Below are 19,060 nucleotides of genomic sequence, written 5' to 3' on the forward strand. Positions count from 1 at the left end.
GAAAACCGCTCAAGGTGGCACAATTTGAGAATTGTGGGCTTGCCCGAAGGGACAGAGGGCCCAAGGCCAATGCAATACTTCGCTAAGAAGTTGGCGGAGCTGATGGGGGAGGGTGAGAACCCCACCCTGTACGAGCTAGACCGAGCTCATCGGTCATTAAGGCCGAAGCCCAAAGAGAACGAGCCGCCAAGGGCAGTAATTATCTGCTTCCATAAGTTTTGCATGAAGGGGAAAGTATTAAGCTGGGCGAAGCAGAAGCGTGAGGTGCTGTGGGATGGTACTGCGGTTCGGATCTACCAGGATTGGACGGTGGAGTTGGCAAAAAGACGAGCGGCGTTCGGGCGAGTGAAGGCGGCTTTGTACAAGAAGGGGGTGCGATTTGGTGTGGTGTACCCGGCGAAGTTGAGAGTAACATATAAAGCCAAAGACTTTTATTTTGAGACAGCGGAGGCAGCTGAGGCGTTCGTGAGGGCAGAAGGCTTGGGACAGACGTGAAGAGCGGAACTGGAAGAAAGACTGTGGACTGTGTTTGAGCGGCTGGAAAATGTACAAATGTTACAACTTTCTTTTTACTGATTTGTATTGAAATTTACTTCTCTTTGCATTGTTGCAGAGTTCAAGTAAATGGCGTTCTGTGTTGCGACAGTTAAATGTTATGTTTGTGAATTGTAGGGGTTGGATTGTTGGGTTTGTTTTGATGTTTCTTTCTCTGGGACTGGGCGGAAGGGGGCGAGAGGTATTGGCGGGGGGGAGCCACCCGCGCTAGCTAACTAGAGTCAGTTAGTGAACGGGGGTGAGGTGAGAGGAGGACTGCGGACGTTGGAGCCTGGGTAGCAGGCTTCAATGGGCCTACGAGGCGAGCAAGAGGGGGTGGAGGGAGGGATGTTGGGGAATGTTTTTGTAGGGGGGGTTCTTGGAAGGGGTTCGATGTTAACAATGGACAGGGGCGGGTCAGGCTTATGGGGCAGGGCCCGGTGGTATGGTGATGGTGGGGGGGGTGAGAGACCCCCAGTAAGGATAATCACGTGGCACGTGAGAGGGCTAGGAGGTCCGGTCAAGAGGTCAAGGGTGCGTGCACATCTTAAAAGTTTGAAAGCCGATGTAGCAATGCTGCAGGAGACTCACTTGAGGGTGAAGGACCCGGTGAGACTTAAAAAGGGCTGGGTTAGCCAAGTGTTTTACTCCGGATTTGATGGAAGGGCTCGAGGGGTAGCGGTGCTGGCCAGCAAAAGGGTACGCTTCCAGGTGGAGAAGGTGGTGGCTGATCAGGGGGGTAGATATGTGATTATGACAGGGGCATTGGAGGGGAGATTAGTGGCGCTGTTAAGTGTATACGGTCCCAATTGGGACGATGTGGGATTCGCGAGGAAGGTGGTTGGGGCTATTCCCGACTTAGACACGCATGAGCTGATTGTGGGGGGGGACTGGAACCTGGTGCAGGAGCCAAGGTTGGACAGATCACCGCCACGCTCGCTGGTCCCACCAGGGGGGGCGAAGGCACTGGCTGGGCTAATGGTGGAAATGGGAGGGGTGGACCCTTGGAGGTTCCTGCACCCAAGGGAACGGGAGTATTCGTTTTTCTCAGCAGTCCATAAGGTATACTCGCAGATCGACTTTTTTGTGGTGGTGAAGGCTTTGCTGGCTGGAGTCAAGGGGTCGGAATACTCTGCAATTGCAGTGTCAGATCACGCTCCACATTGGGTGGATATGGTGCTAGAGAAGGGGGCAGCGCAGAGACCGGGGTGGAAACTGGATGTGGGGCTTTTGGAGAACCAAGTATTCTGTGAGAAAATTGAAAAGGTAATTAAGGAATATGTAGGTTTCAATTGTTCGGGTGAGGTGTCGAAGGCAGTCGTCTGGGAGGCTCTAAAGGTGGTGGTGAGAGGTGAGGTAATTTTGTTTAAGGCTGGGTGGATAAGGAGGAGAGGTTGGAGCGGCAGAGGGTAATAGATGAGATGTTGGAGGTAGATAGGAGGTATGCAGAGGATGTGGACCCGGCAAAGCTTGAAAAGAGGAAGGAACTATAGGCGAGCTTCGACCGACTGTCCACCAGGAAGGCGGTGCGCCAACTGAGATGAGCAAGGGGTGCAGTTTATGAACATGGAGATAAGGTACGTTAGCAGGTCAGCTCCGGAGGGAGGCAGCGGCAAGGGAAATTCTTCAGGTGAAGGATAGGGCAGGGAAGTTGGTGGTGGCCCCAGTGCTGATTAACAAGGTTTTTGAGGAGTTTTATGAGAGGTTGTACAAGTCAGAGCCACTCGGAGGAGACCGTGAGATGCAGGAATTTCTCGATGGGTTGGAGTACCCGAGGCTAGGGGAGGGGGACAGGGCTACATTAGAAGGAGCAATAGTGGAGCAGGAGATATAGGATGCGATTGGGAGGATGCAGTCGGGGAAGGTGGCAGGGCCGGATGGGTTTCCGGTGGAATATTATAAAAAATTTAAGGATAGGTTGGCACCCCTGATGTGGGGATGTTTGAGGAGGCGATAGGGAAGGGGGTGTTGCCGCAAACCTTGGGACAGGCATCGATTTCCCTGTTACTAAAAAAAGATAAGGATCCGACGGAGTGTGGGTCGTATCGGCCCATATCGCTTCTGAATGTGGACGTAAAAGCCTTCCGAAGGTAATAGTGGAGGATCAGACGGGGTTCGTGAAAGGGAGGCAGCTGTTTTCGAACATTAGGAGGGTTTTGAAAGTTGTTATGGCACCGGCGGAAAGAAAGGAAACCGAGGTAGTTGTGGCATTGGACGCCGAGAAGGCGTTTGATCGGGTAGAATGGGGGTACCTGATGGCAATGCTGGAGCGGTTTGGGATTGGACCAAGGTTTGAGAACTGGGTAAAGCTATTATATAAGGAACCGAAGGCGAGTGTCCGCACAAATAATATCAGTTCGAGATATTTCTCTCTCCACCGTGGGACTAGACAGGGATGTCCTATGTCTCCCCTGCTGTTTGCACTTGCGATTGAGCCATTGGCCATCGCATTGAGAAGTTCGGGAGCATGGAAAGGAATAGTGCTTCTCGGGGTACAACTTGAACCTGGACAAGAATGAGTACTTTGTGGTGTCTCGGCCGGGGTTGGGGGCAGGGGTGGGGGGGCTGCCATTCCGTAGAGCAGGGACTCATTTTAGGTATCTGGGGGTGCAGGTTGCCCGGGAGTGGGGGAGGCTTCGTAGATACAACATCACTAGTTTGGTGGGGAGAGTGAAAGCCGATCTGGCAAGGTGGGACGGCCTTCCTCTGTCACTGGCAGGTCGGGTACTGGCGGTTAAAATGAATGTGTTGCCGCGATTCCTGTTTATTTTTCAATGCCTACCGATTTTCCTGCCAAAGACTTTTTTCAGGGAGATTGAGGGAAGGATTACCTCATTCATATGGGGAGGGAAGGTGGCCAGAGTGAGAAAGGTGCTGCTACAGAGGGGAAGGCAGGCAGGGGGTTTGGGTCTCCCGAACTACTTGTACTACTACTGGGCGGCGAATGTGTAGAAAGTGCGGAGCTGGGTCAGAGGGGTGGATTCTCAGTGGGTCAGAATGGAGGAGAGTTTGTGCAGGGGGTCGGGGCTGAAGGCACTTGCAACAGCGCCGCCCCCGATAGCTCCGGGGAAATATTCAGGGAGTCCGGTAATAATAGCTTCATTGAAAATCTGGAGGCAGTTTCGCCAACACTTCGGATTGGGTTTAGGGTCAATGGAAATGCCGATTCGGGAGAACCACAGATTTGAGCCAGGGAGGTGGGATGGAAGTTTTCGGAAATGGGAAGAGAAGGGGATTAAGACGCTAAAAGATTTGTTTCTTCGGGGTCGGTTTGCAGGATTGAGGGAGCTGGAAGTGACGTATGGGCTAGAGCAGGGAGAAGGGTTTAGGTACATGCAGGTTCGGGATTTTGCCAGGAAGGAGATACAGAGGGCCCCAGAGGAACCAGCCTCCACATTGCTGGAGGAGGTGTTGACGACAAGGGGACTGGAGAAGGGGGCAGTGTCAGCGGTGTACGGAGCTATTCTGGAAGAGGATAAGGCACCACTGGAAGGGATCAAAGCAAAGTGGGAGGAAGAGCTGGGAGAGGTTATAGAGGAGGGTGTCTGGTGTGAGGTGCTCCGGAGAGTGAATGCCTCCACCTCATGTGCGAGGTTGGGGCTGATACAGCTGAAGGTGGTATATAGAGCGCACCTCACGAGGACGAGGATGAGCCGATTTTTTGAAGGAGTAGAGAATGTGTGTGAGCGTTGCGGGGGGGCCTGCGAATCACGTTCATATGTTTTGGTCCTGTCCAAAGCTAGGGGAGTACTGGAAGGATGTGTTTCGGGTAATTTCCAAGGTGGTGCGTGTGAAACTGGACCCGGGTCCCCAGGAGGCCATATTCGGGGTGTCGGACCAGCCAGGGTTGGAAACGGGAGCGGAGGCAGATATCATAGCCTTCGCCTCATTGATCGCCTGAAGGCGGATCCTGCTGGGATGGAGAGCAGCCTCTCCACCCAGTGCCCTGGCGTGGCGGGGGGACCTGTTGGAATACTTGACCCGTGAGAAGGTTAAGTTCGAACTGAGGGGAAGCTCGGAGGGGTTCTACAAGTCATGGGCACTATTTATTATGCACTTTCAAGAACTGGATAACATCAAACATTAGTTGGGGGGTGGGTGGGAGGGGGGCTGTGTAGATTAAGGGTGACTATGGGTAATCCCTGATTCCTTTTTGGCATTTGTTTATGTAAACATGTGGGCTGAGATTTGGGGGTTGGTGGGCGGATGGGATCGTCGTTATTATGGGGATTGACATATCTTGCTGATTATTGTTTATTGTTGATGGGTGTAAATCTGGGAGAAAATGTGAAAAAGGAGAATAAAAAAATATATATATTTTTTTTAAAAAGTCCCTCAGCCTTTCCTCATAAGATCTTCCCTCCATACCAGGCAACATTCTGGTAAATCTCCTCTGCACCCTTTCCAATGCTTCCACATCCTTCCTTTCATGAGGCGACCAGAATTGCACGCAATACTCCAAAAGCGGCTGCACCAGCGTTTTGTACAGCTGCAACATGACCTCATGGCTCCGAAACTCAATCCCTCTAACAATAAAAGCTAACACACCGTATGCCTTCTTAACAACCCTCTCAACCTGGGTGGCAACATTCAGGGATCTATGTACATGGACACCGAGATCTCTCTGCTCATCCACACTGCCAAGAATCTTACCATTAGCGCAGTGCTCTGTCTTCCTGTTATTCCTTCCAAAATGAATCACCTCACACTTTTCTGCATTGAACTCCATTTGCCACCTCTCAGCCCAGCGCTGCAGCTTATCTATGTCCCTCTGTAACTTGTACCATCCTTCCGCACTGTCCACAACTCCACCGCCTTTAGTGTCACCTGCAAATTTACTCACCCATCCTTCTCCGCCCTCCTCCAGGTCATTTATAAAAATGACAACAGCAGTGGCCCCAAAACAGATCCTTGTGGTACACCACTAGTAACTGGACTCCAGTCTGAACACTTCCCATCAACCACCACCCTTTGTCTTCTTCCAGCTAGCCAATTTCTGATCCAAACTGCTAAATCTCCCTGAATCCCATGCCTCTGTATTTTCTGCAGTAGCCTACCATGGGGAACCTTATCAAACGCTTTACTGAAATCCATATACACCACATCAACTGCTTTGCCCTCATCCACCTGTTTGGTCACCTTCTCAAAGAACTCAATAAGGTTTGTGAGGCACGACCTACCCTTCACAAAACCGTGTTGACTATCTCTAATCAAATTATTCCTTTCCAGATGATTATACTCCCTATCTCTTATAAACCTTTCCAAGATTTTGCCCACAACAGAAGTAAGGCTCACTGGTCTATAGTTACCGGGGTTGTCTCTACTCCCCTTCTTGAACAAGGGGACAACATTTGCTATCCTCCAGTCTTCTGGCACTATTCCTGTAGACAAAGATGACTTAAACATCAAAGCCAAAGGCTCAGCAATCTCCTCCCTAGCTTCCCAGAGAATCCTAGGATAAATCCCATCAGGCCCAGGGGACTTATCTATTTTCACACTTTCCAGAATTGCTAACACCTCCTCCTTATGAACCTCAAGCCGTTCTAGTCTAGTAGACTGAATCTCAGTATTCGCCTTGACAACATTGTCTTTTTCCTGTGTGAATACTGACACAAAATATTCATTTAGCACCTCTCCTATCTCCTCGGACTCCACGCACAACTTCCCACTACTGTCCTTGACTGGCCCTACTCTTACCCTAGTCATTCTTTTATTCCTGACATATCTATAGACAGCTTTAGGGTTGTCCTTGATCCTACCTGCCAAAGACTTCTCATGTCCCCTTCTGGCTCTTCTTAGCTCTCTCTTTAGGTCCTTCCTAGCTAACTTGTAACTCTCGAGCGCCCTAATTGAACCTTCATGTCTCATCTTTACATAAGCCTCCTTCTTCCTCTTGACAAGTGTTTCGACTGTTTTAGTAAACCACGGTTCCCTTGCTCGACCACTTCCTCCCTGCCTGACAGGTACATACTTATCAAGGACACGCATTAGCTGTTCCTTGAACAAGCTCCACATTTCCATTGTGCCCATCCCCTGCAGTTTTCCTCTCCATCCGATGCATCCGAAGTCTTGCCTCATCGCATCATAATTGCCTTTCCCCCAGATATAACTCTTGTCCTGCGGTATATACCTATCCCTTTCCATCACTAAAGTAAACTTAATCGAATTGTGGTCACTATCACTAAAGTTCTCACCTACCTCCAAATCTAACACCTGTCCTGGTTCATTACCCAGTACGAAATCCAATATGGCCTCGCCTCTCGTTGGCCTATCTACATACTGTGTCAGGAAATCCTCCTGCACACATTGGACAAAAATGGGCCCATCTAAAGTACTCTAACTATAGCGTTTCCAGTCAATATTTGGAAAGTTAAAGTCCCCCATAACAACTACCCTGTTGCTTTCGCTCCTATCCAGAATCATCTTTGCAATCCTTTTCTCTACATCTCTGGAACTTTTCAGAGGCCTATAGAAAACCCCTAACAGGGTGACCTCTCCTTTCCTGTTTCTAACCTCAGCCCATACTACCTCAGTAGACGAGTCCTCATCAAACGTCCTTTCTGCCACCGTAATACTGTCCTTGACTAACAATGCCACCCCTCGCCCTCTTTTACCACTTTCCCTGAGCTTACTGAAATATCTCAACCCCGGCACCTACAACAACCATTCCTGTTCCTGCCCTATCCATGTCTCCGAAATGGCCACAACATCGAAGTCCCAGGTACCAACCCATGCCGCAAGTTCACCCACCTTATTCCGGATGCTCCTAGCGTTGAAGAAGACACACTTTAAACCACCTTCCTGCCGGCCGGTACACTCCTGCAACTTTAAAACCTGACTCATGACCTCACTACTCTCAACGTCCTGTATACTGGAGCTACAATTCAGGTTCCCAAGCCCCTGCTGAAAATGTTTAAACCCTTCCGAAGAGCGTTAGCAAATTTCCCCCCAGGATATTGGTACCCCTCTGGTCCAGGTGTAGACCATCCCGTTTGTAGAGGTCCCACCGACCCCAGAATAAGCCCCAATTATCCAGAAACCTGAAACCCTCCCTCCTGCACCATCCCTGTAGCCACGTGTTCAACTCCTCTCTCTCCCTATTCCTCGTCTCGCTATCACGTGGCACGGGTAACAACCCAGAGATAATAACTCTGTTTGTCCTAGATCTAAGTTTCCACAGTAGCTCCCTGAATTCCTGCCTTCCATCCCTATCCCTACCTATGTCGTTGGTACCTATGTGGACCACGACTTGGGGCTGCTCCCCCTCCCCCTTAAGGATCCCGAAAACACGATCCGAGACATCACGCACCCTGGCACCTGGGAGGCAACACACCAACCGCGAGTCTCTCTTGTTCCCACAGAATCTCTTATCTATCCCCCTAACTATGGTGTCTCCAATGACTAATGCTCTACTCCTCTCCCCCCTTCCCTTCTGAGCAACAGGGACAGACTCTGTGCCAGAGACCTGTACCCCATGGCTTACTCCAACTTTGTTCTTACCAACCCTTAAACCATTCCTGCTGTCCCTGTTCTTAACGCTACTTACTACCAGTTGTCGGGTATAGACAAACCCAATGGTGTACACCCTCACTTCTCTTGTAGTTACCAATGACATAAGTAAAACTAGTAAGGAGGTTCTATCTGGAGAGTATGAGGAGCTAGGCATTAAATTTAAAAGCAGAACATCAAAAGGTTATAATCTCGGGATTATTACCTGAGCCAAATGCAAATTGGCATAGGGTAGATAAAATTAGAGACTTGAATACATGGCTCAAAGACTGATAAGGAAGAAGGTGGTTCTGGTTGTCGGGCGCTGGCACCAGTTCTGGGGAAAGTTGGAGCTGTACCGTTGGAATGGTCTGCATTTGAACCTGGCGAGGAGCCGTGTTTTTGCGAACCACGGGCAAATGATCAAATGTGGAAAGATGTGATCACAGTATTTACAGTGCTGAAGGAGGCCACTCGGCCCATCGAGTCCGCACTGTCCCCCGGAAAGAGCACCCACCCAAGCCCACACCTTGACCCCATCCCAGTAACCCCACCCAACCCTTTTGGACACTTAAGGGCAATTTAGCATGGCCAATTCGCCGAACCTGCACATCTTTGGACTGTGGGAGAAAACTGGAGCACCCGGAGGAAACCCATGCAGACACTGGGAGAATGCGCAGACTCTGCACAGCCAGTGACCAAAGCCGGGAATCGAACCGGGGACCCGGTATATCAAAGAGTAGAGGCAAGGTCAGAGGGGAAGTGTTAACTTTATGCATTCCTTGCATGAGTACACGCAAGTCTCTAAATATCAACACTTACAAGTTACACACTTTAAAAAAAAAAAAAAAATCAGTTTTCCTATCCTTCCAATCAAAGGAATAACATCATACTTCCCGATATTAAACTCTACATGCCGTCTTGTTGCCCACTCACTTAACCTGTCTCTGTTGCTTTGCAGGCTCTCTGCATCCTCTGCACAGCTTAGCTTTCCACCTAGCTTGGTATTATCAGCCAAAGTAAATGCATTGCCCTCTGTATCCTCATCTAAGTCATTAATATAGATTGCAAAAAACTGAGGCCCCAGTACTGATCCTTGTGGCATTCTGCTATTTATTGCATGCCAGCTTGAAAAAGCCCCATTTCTGCTCACTCGCTGCTTTCCATCCGTGCTAAAATATTATCCCGAACTCCATGAGTCCAAACAGGTCATTGTAGTTAACACAAAGATGCAGCCAGTTTGTGAAAGTACATTAGATTTGTATAGGCAGACTAAAGCCACAGTGTATCTTGACAAATCTGCAACTTTGTATTAGTACCTTATTTTTCCAGGTTATTGGGAATACAGAACTACAATTTATTGATGATGTAAATTACTAATAACATATCAAAGTGATGATTTTTAAGTATACACAGCTGTTGTGCAAATCCTGTATGGAACTGATTTTGAAAGCAGCTGAGAGATTCGGGCAACAGTTGAAGGGTCTCCTGTCATCTGTGCTAGTCATGCCAGCTTCTTTAATAGCTGTGCCCAGTGTATTGCTCTCCAAATCTTTGGATCACTGATCACCTGTGGGTTTCTTTGTGTTTCACATACTTACTGCAGGAGGGAGAGAGGAAATTGTAAAAAGGAGTTAACAAAAAAGGAAAGTGGCAGGGACATTGCTCACAAAGTGAAGTAAAAGTAACTGTTTTTCTCCAATTCAGGAACTAGGTTCAGAAGTGCTTGGCTCATGTTTGGATTTTCAAACAGTTGCTGGCTGCGGCATCACGTGCAAAGTCTCCAACATTGAATCACTACTAACCAAAAAGAATCTTGAAGTTGAGCAGAACACAGTGCTGATACAGATCAGTGAGAGAGGCAGCGGCGATGGCTCATCATACCCTTTAATTGAAGAGCCCCAATTGGAAAGTAAGTGACTTTTCCTGTCTGTTATAGCACAACAAAGCAGTGAGATGTTGATTCTTCCCTTTGCCAAACAGGTGATCCCTAGGATACCTGCTAGCAGCTCACGAGAAACTGGCCTGAGTGTGGGTAGTGTTCCTGTTTAGTTCCTTATCATGATATGCAGACACACACATAATGATATACAGAAAAGTAGCTAATGGACACAGGGAACAGGACATGACCAGTAAGCAGGCAGGACACTCTTGTGTGGGATCTGGCTATAAAAGACACAAGGCACTCACACTCGGCTTCTTTCCACTGATGATCATCTAGAGAGTCAGCCAAGGGTGTTGTTACAATCTCACACCTCCACCACGTGGCTAAGAGCTAGTCTGGTTCAGTCAGACAGAGTAACCACACTTAAGTTAGCAGAGAGGCGAACTCACAGAGAACTGTGCTATTAGTTCAATAACCCCAATTGAACTAACTTCAAGGTCTGGAGTATTTTTCTCATCTAAGCTGCATCCAGTTGCAGCCAGTGTTAGACCAGTGTACCTAACACAACATGATACCAGGAGACTACTAATTTAAGGTGGTTTACCTCAGTCCGTTCCGTGTTGACCAGCGAATGTATCCCGGCACCTTGGAGAAGATTCAGGCTCCTCACCAGCTCAGGACCTCCGCAATCTCAGTGCCAACTGACGGATATTCAAGCAAATGTTTCTGCTGTACATCGAAACCTCAGACCTTGAGGGTGCGTCTGATGCAAGCAAGATTGAGCTTTTCCTCAACAGCAGGTGATCAAGCCATCAAACTCTTCAACTCGTTTAACTTCACCGAAGGACAAGACAAAGTTTCAGACCATCCTGGACAAGTTCGATAGTCACTGTAAAGTGGACACCAATGACATTCTCGAGCGCTACATATTCAAACAACTCTTCAAGGTAAAGATAAAATTTTTTATGCCTTCTTAACTAGCCTCCGTCTGCTAGCGCTGTCCTGCAACTTTGGTGATATTGCTACTCCATGATCAGAGACCAAATCGTCCTTGGAGTTCACTCTGATCCTCTGAAAGAGCAGCTCTTAAAAATCAAGCATATGACCCTGTCAGTCGCGATTGAAACATGTACAATGTATGAGCACGCAAAAAATCGGTATTCCCAATACAGATTGGCTGAAAATGAGAAACTTGCCTCCCATGAGGCAGTGAGTGTGCAGGTCATCTCCCGGATGCAGCGCCTCATCATTGAAGACAGCGGCCATCTCGCGCGCTTTTCCCGGAGCCCCACACATGCGCGATGCGAACGGGATAACGAAGCGGCCGAAACCCACACTGCGCAGGTGCAGACGTCTGCCGACCGCACTGCACATGTGCGACGACGTACACCGCATCACGACACCGACGTCATGACGTGCCCGAACTATGGCAACGCCCATTTAAAGAGACACTGCCCTGCAAGAGGCAGGCGATGTTTAAACTGCGGGAAGCCTGGACACTATGCAGCCTTGTTCAGGCCTGCACCACCAGTCAGAGGCCAGCGCTTCCATTTCCGACGACGGCGCGTCCAGAATGTGCAACGACGATTACAGGATTCTGATCCTGGCAGTACAACGGATCCAGAGGACGAGTGCCTGGAGTCCGCCTACCGAGTGGGCATTATTACTACATGTGAACATGCCACACCTAACTCAACTCGCATTCAGTCCATCCTCGCTTTCTATTCGGAGGACGAATGGCGTGAGGTGATGCAGGTCAACCGCTGCTCCATCCAGTTCAAGCTGGACACAGGTGTTTCTGCCAACCTCCTCTCACAGGCAGACTTCAAACGCATCAAGAAGCCCCACAAGGTCCTTCCAGCGGCCTGCCAGCTCCTGGACTATAACGGTAATGCCATCATGGTACTGGGGTCCTGCCATTTACTCATCTCCAACCGGAGTACCCATGCATGGCTAAGATTTTAAATTGTCAAGCCGGACAGGGCATCCCTACTGGGCGCGCATGCCTGCAAAAAGCTAAACCTGGTGCAGCGGGTTTATTCAGCGACATCCTCCAACGTGGATCTTCAAGCTAGCATTGACGACATCCTCGCTCAGTATCCAGATGTGTTTGACGGGATGGGCACTTTGCCATATCGGTACAAGATCCTACTGCGACCGGATGCCAAGCTAGTGGTCCATGCACCACACCGGGTCACGGCTCCGCTGAAGGAGCGCCTGATGGGACAGCTCAAGGAGCTGCAACAGCAGGGGATCATTTCCAGAGTAACCGAACCGACTGACTGGGTGAGCTCGATGGTGGTGGTTAAAAAACCCCCTGGAGACCTGCGCATCTGCATTGATCCCAAGGATCTCAACCAGAATATAATGCGTGAGCACTACCCCGTCCCGAAGTGGGAGGAACTCACCAGTGAGCTGGCACATGCACGGTTTTCACCAAGTTAGATGCGTCACCTGGATTCTGGCAAATTCAGCTGGATGAGTCCAGCAGAAGGCTCTGCACCTTCAACACACCGTTTGGCAGGTACTGCTATAACCGTATGCCGTTAGGCATCGTCTTGGCATCGGAGATATTTCATAGCATCATGGAGCAGATGATGGAGGGCATCGAAGGGATTTGTGTGTACGTGGATGATCCACGACCCCTGAGGAGCATGTGTCCCACCTCCAGCAGGTATTCCGCCGTGTCCACGCCAATGGCCTGAAGCTGAACAGGGCCAAATGTTGCTTTGGCATGACGACACAATTTCTGAGGAGACCAGATCTCCAAGCAGGGCGTGTACCCCGACACAGACAAGGTCAAGGCCATCGCAGCCATGAAGGTCCCGGAAGACAAGAAGGTGGTATTGCGCTTCCTGGGCATGGTCAATTTTCTGGGCAAGTTCATCCCAAACATGGCCTCACACACCACGGCCCTACGAAACCTAGTGAAGATGGCCACTGCCTTCGAGGGGAAGGCGGCCCATCAGGCAGAGTGGTTGGAGATGAAAGCCAAGCACCCGTATTGGCATTTTTCGTCCCAGACAGGGAAACAAAAATCTCGACCGATGCGAGCCAGGATAGCATCGGTGCGGTCCTGCTGCAACGTGATGACACTTCATCCTGGGCACCCGTTGCCTATGCATCAAGGGCAATGCGCCCACCGAACAAAGGTATGCACAAATTGAGAAGGAATGCCTGGACCTTCTCACTGCCATTCTCAAGTTTCACGACCATGTATACTGCCTGCCGACATTCACAGTCGAGACGGACCACAGGCCCCCGGTCCACATTGTCCACAAGGACCGTAATGACATGACGCCTCGGTTGCAGCGCATCCTCCTCAAACTCGGAAGGTACGACTTTGACCTGGTCTACACGCCTGGCAAGGAGCTCATCATTGCCGACACACTGTCCCGCTCCATCACCGTGCCTAGTGAACCATTGAACGTCATCCAGCAAATTGAGTCACAGGTTGAGTCACAGGTGCAGCTGTGTGCTAGCACCCTCCCGGCATCTGATGAGAAGGTGGTTCATATCCGTGAGGAGACAGCCAAAGACCCCCTCTTGCAGCGTGTTATGCAACACCTAGCCAATGGCTGGCAAAAAGGGCAGTGCCCTCAATTTTTCAATGTAAAGGACGACCTGACGGTGGTTGATGGTATCCTCCTCAAACTGGACCGGATTGTAATTCCACACAGTCTCCAGAGCCTGGTGCTCTGTCAAATCCATGAGGGGCCACCTGGGTGTGGAAAAGTGCAGACACAGAGCCAGGCAGGCTGTCTACTGGCCCGGGATCAGCCAGGACATCGCGAACATGGTCCTTAACTGTGCGACCTGTCAACGCTTCCAGCCAGCGCAGAGTAAGGAGACACTTCAGCAGCATGAAATCGAAACCTCCCTGTGGTCCAAGGTTAGCATCAACCTCTTTCATGCAAATGGTCGTGATTACGTGTTAATCATTGATTACTTTTCCAATTACCCTGAAGTCGTGTAGCTCTCCGACCTCACATCTCAGACCGTCATCAAGTCCTGTAAGGAGACGTTCTCCAGGCATGGTATCCCACTCATGGTCATGAGTGACAATGGCCTGTGCTTCAGCAGTCACGAATGGTCTCTGTTTGCCCAGTCGTATCAGTTCATACATGGCACTTCCAGCCCACACTATCTGCAGTCAAACGGAAAAGTTGAGAAAGGGGTGCAAATAGTGAAGCCGCTCATCTGACATTCACCTTGCGCTGCTTGCGTACAGGGCGACCCCACTGTCCACTGGCATGTCGCCGGCTCAACTCCTGATGAACAGGGACCTGCGAACGACACTTCCAGCCATACGCGTGCCCAACCTAGATCACCTCCCGGTGCTGCAGAAGGTGCAGCAACTCCGAGACCGGCAAGAACAGGGCTATGATGCTCATACCACCGATTTGCCCGTGTTATCTCTGTCAGACACTGTTCGGGACAAGAGCCCTAATGGAGGCTGGTCAGCTCCAGCTGGCGTTGATCGACAGGCTGTCCCCCGCTCGTATGTTGTGCGTCTGGCTGATGGTTCTGTTGTGCGACGAAACAGACGGGCATTGCGCAAAGTTGCCTGCCCGCAACCACATTCTTCTCCGTTTCCTTCTGTTGTTTTGTGACCTCCTGACACCTCAACTCATAAGGCCACCAGTCAGGCTTCAATCCAGCCCATCAAGGCGCTGTCGTCCCCACCACCACCTATCCGGCGGTCGACCAGGATCTGACGCAAGGCACAGAGACTGGACTTATGAACATTTGTTCTGTTTGCTATGTTCTGTGTTCTTGCATTAGACAGCTGTTTTCACATGTACATATGTTCACATCCACTGCATGTATATATGTTCATATTGGCCTATTCTTGTAAATACGTTCACATATGTCATCCAAACATTAAAAAAAAGGGGAGATGTCATGATATCCAGACACACACACAATGATATTCAGACAAGCAGCTAATGGACACAGAGAGTCGAACCCGCAGAGAACTGTGCTAACTGTGCTATTAGTTCAATAAACCTGATTGAACTAACTTCAAGGTCTGGAGTATCTTTCTGATCTAAGCTGCACCCAGTTGCAGCCAGTGTTAGACCAGTGTACCTAACACGACATTCCTTTGTTCCCATTTCTTCTATTTTATTATTTTTGGCCTGTGGACCAATAATCGGAATGTGTCTTTAAGCAGAAGAGTGGTTGCCAGGGCAGTGTGTTCCTAGTTTTGTATTTTGGAGAGGAAAAACAGACTCGTCGGCGCCGAATAAATCTTTTTTAAAAAATATTTTATTGAAAATTTTTGGCCAACCATCACAGTATATTGTGTATCCTTTACACAGTAATATAACAATACAAATAACAATGGCCAGTTTTATAAATAAGAAATAAATAATATATAAACAAAAACAAAACTAAATGGCAACTGCCTTGTCCCAGATAAATATTCTCCAAAAATATGTTTTAACAGTCCAATATACAATTATCTATAACAACAACCTATACATATTATACTTATATATTAACATCCCTGAGAATCCCTCTGGTTCCTCCTCCTCCCCCCCCCCCCCCCCCCCCCCCCCCCGGGCTGCTGCTGCTGTCTTCTTCTTTTCCATTCCCTCTATCTTTCTGTGAGGTATTCGACGAACGGTTGCCACCGCCTGGTGAACCCTTGAGCCGATCCCCTTAGGACGAACTTAATCCGTTCCAGCTTTATAAACCCTGCCATGTCATTTATCCAGGTCTCCACACCCGGGGGCTCGGCTTCCTTCCACATCAACAGTATCCTGCGCCGGGCTACTAGGGACGCAAAGGCCAAAACATCAGCCTCTCTCGCCTCCTGCACTCCCGGCTCTTCTGCAACCCCAAATATAGCCAACCCCCAGCTTGGCTCGACCTGGACTCCTACTACCTTCGAAAGCACCTTTGTCACCCCCACCCAAAACCCCTGTAGTGCCGGACATGACCAGAACATGTGGGTGTGATTCGCTGGGCTTTTCGAGCATCTCGCACACCTATCCTCTACTCCAAAAAATTTGCTAAGCTGTGTTCCAGTCATATGCGCCCTGTGTAACACCTTAAATTGTATCAGGCTTAGCCTGGCACACGAGGACGATGAGTTTACCCTACTAAGGGCATCAGCCCACAGCCCCTCCTCAATCTCCTCCCCCAGCTCTTCTTCCCATTTCCCTTTCAGCTCGTCTACCATAATCTCCCCCTCGTCTCTCATCTCCCTATCTATGTCTGACACCTTACCGTCCCCCACCCATGTCTTTGAGATCACTCTGTCCTGCACCTCCTGCGTCGGGAGCTGCGGGAATTCCCTCACCTGTTGCCTCGTAAAAGCCCTCAGTTGCATATACCGGAATGCATTCCCTTGGGGCAACCCATATTTTTCGGTCAGCGCTCCCAGACTTGCAAACGTCCCATCTACAAACAGATCTCTCAATTGTGTTACTCCTGCTCTTTGCCATGTTCCAAACCCCCCATCCATTCTCCCCGGAGCAAACCTATGATTATTTCTTATCGGGGACCACACCGAGGCTCCCGTCTTTCCCCTATGCCGTCTCCATTGCCCCCAAATTTTCAGAGTAGCCTCCACCACCGGGCTTGTGGTGTATTTCTTCGGTGAGAACGGCAACAGCGCCGTCACCATGGCTTGTAGGCAAGTCCCCCTACAGGACGCCTTCTCCAATCTCTTCCACGCCGCTCCCTCCTCTTCTCCCATCCACTTACATACCATTGAGATGTTGGCGGCCCAGTAGTACTCACTCAGGCTCGGTAGCGCCAGCCCCCCCCTATCCCTACTACGCTGCAAAAATTCCTTCCTCACTCTCGGGGTCTTCCCGGCCCACACAAAACTCATCATACTCTTCTCAATCCTTTTGAAAAAAGCCTTCGTGATCACCACCGGGAGGCACTGAAACACAAAGAGGAATCTCGGGAGGACCACCATTTTAACCGCTTGTACCCTCCCTGCCAGTGACAGGGATACCATGTCCCATCTCTTGAAGTCCTCCTCCATCTGTTCCACCAACCGCGTTAAGTTTAACCTATGCAATGTACCCCAATTCTTGGCTATCTGGATCCCCAAGTAGCGAAAGTCCCTTGTTACCTTCCTCAGTGGTAAGTCCTCTATTTCTCTGCTCTGCTCCCCTGGATGTACCACAAACAGCTCACTTTTCCCCATGTTCAGCTTATATCCTGAAAATTCTCCAAACTCCCCAAGTATCCGCATTATCTCTGGCATCCCCTCCGCCGGGTCCGCCAAATACACCAATAAATCGTCTGCGTAAAGAGATACCCGGTGTTCCTCTCCTCCCGAGTACTCCCCTCCACTTCCTGGAACCCCTCAATGCTATTGCCAGGGGCTCAATCGCCAGTGCAAACAATAATGGGGACAGAGGACATCCCTGCCTCGTCCCTCTATGGAGCCGAAAATATGCAGACCCCCGTCCATTCGTGACCACGCTCGCCATCGGGGCCCTATACAGCAGCTGTACCCATCTAATATACTCATCTCCAAAGCCAAATCTCCTCAACACCTCCCACAAATAATCCCACTCCACTCTATCAAATGCTTTCTTGGCATCCATCGCCACCACTATCTCCGCTTCCCCCTCTGGTGGGGGCATCATCATTACCCCTAGCAGCCTCCGTATATTCGTATTCAGCTGTCTCCCCTTCACAAACCCAGTTTGGTCCTCATGGACTACCCCCGGGACACAATCCTCTATCCTCATTGCCATTACCTTGGCCAGAATATTAGCGTCTACATTTAGGAGGGAAATAGGTCTATAGGACCCGCTTTGCAGCGGGTCTTTTTCCTTCTTTAGGAGAAGCGATATCGTTGCCTCCGACATAGTCGGGGGCAGCTGTCCCCTTTCCTTCGCCTCATTAAAGGTTCTCATCAGTATCGGGGCAAGCAAGTCCACATATTTCCTATAAAATTCGACTGGAAATCCATCCGGTCCCGGGGCCTTCCCCGCCTGCATACTCCTAATTCCTTTCACTACCTCCTCTATCTCGATCTGTGCTCCCAGTCCCACCCTCTGCTGCTCCTCCACCTTGGGAAATTCCAGACGGTCCAGGAAGCACACCATTCTCTCCTTCCCATCCGGGGGCTGAGCTTCGTATAATCTTTTATAGAATGCCTTGAACACTCCATTCACTCTCTCCGCTCCCCGCTCTATCTCTCCTTCCTCATCCTTCACTCCCCCTATTTCCCTCGCTGCTCCCCTTTTCCTCAATTGATGGGCCAGCAACCTGCTCGCCTTCTCCCCATACTCATACTGTACACCCTGTGCCTTCCTCCACTGTGCTTCTGCAGTACCCGTTGTCAGCAAGTCAAATTCTACGTGTAACCATTGCCTTTCCCTGTACAGTCCCTCCTCCGGTGCCTCCGCATATTGCCTGTCCACCCTCAGAAGTTCTTGCAGCAACCGCTCCCGTTCCCTACTCTCCTGCTTTCCTTTATGTGCCCTGATTGATATCAGCTCCCCTCTAACCACTGCCTTCAGCGCCTCCCAGACCACTCCCACCTGGACCTCCCCGTTATCATTGAGTTCCAAGTATTTTTCAATGCACCCCCTCACCCTTAGACACACCCCTTCATCTGCCATTAGTCCCATGTCCATTCTCCAGGGTGGACGCCCTTCTGTTTCCTCCCCTATCTCCAAGTCTACCCAATGTGGAGCGTGATCCGAAATGGCTATAGCCGTATACTCCGTCCCCCTCACCTTCGGGATCAACGCCCTTCCCAAAACAAAAAAGTCTATTCGCGAATAAACTTTGTGGACATAGGAGAAAAACGAAAACTCCTTACTCCTAGGTCTGCTAAATCTCCACGGGTCTACTCCTCCCATCTGCTCCATAAAATCTTTAAGCACCTTGGCTGCAGCCGGCCTCTTTCCAGTCCTGGATCTCGACCTGTCCAGCCCTGGCTCCAGCACCGTATTAAAATCTCCCCCCATTACCAACTTTCCCACCTCTAGGTCCGGGATGCGTCCTAGCATGCGCCTCATAAAATTGGCATCATCCCAGTTCGGGGCATATACGTTTACCAAGACCAACGCCTCCCCCTGTAATTTACCACTCACCATCACGTATCTGCCCCCGCTATCCGCCACTGTGGTCTTTGCCTCAAACATAACCTGCTTCCCCACGAGTGTA

At 50.0% G+C, this 19,060-nt stretch overlaps 1 protein-coding gene across 3 annotated transcripts in view; it reads left to right on the forward strand.

The window, feature by feature from the left end:
* LOC140421187 (copper-transporting ATPase 1-like) overlaps nucleotides 1-19,060 on the forward strand; it is a 155,345-nt gene that overhangs the window by 114,469 nt on the left and 21,816 nt on the right. For all 3 annotated transcript variants that reach the window (XM_072505690.1, XM_072505691.1, XM_072505692.1), the window contains one exon: nucleotides 9,730-9,934. In XM_072505690.1, the coding sequence (XP_072361791.1) occupies nucleotides 9,730-9,934 (205 nt within the window). The remainder of the gene's footprint in view (nucleotides 1-9,729; nucleotides 9,935-19,060) is intronic.

This window comes from Scyliorhinus torazame, chromosome 5 (assembly GCF_047496885.1).
Source record: "Scyliorhinus torazame isolate Kashiwa2021f chromosome 5, sScyTor2.1, whole genome shotgun sequence".
NCBI lineage: Eukaryota > Metazoa > Chordata > Chondrichthyes > Carcharhiniformes > Scyliorhinidae > Scyliorhinus > Scyliorhinus torazame.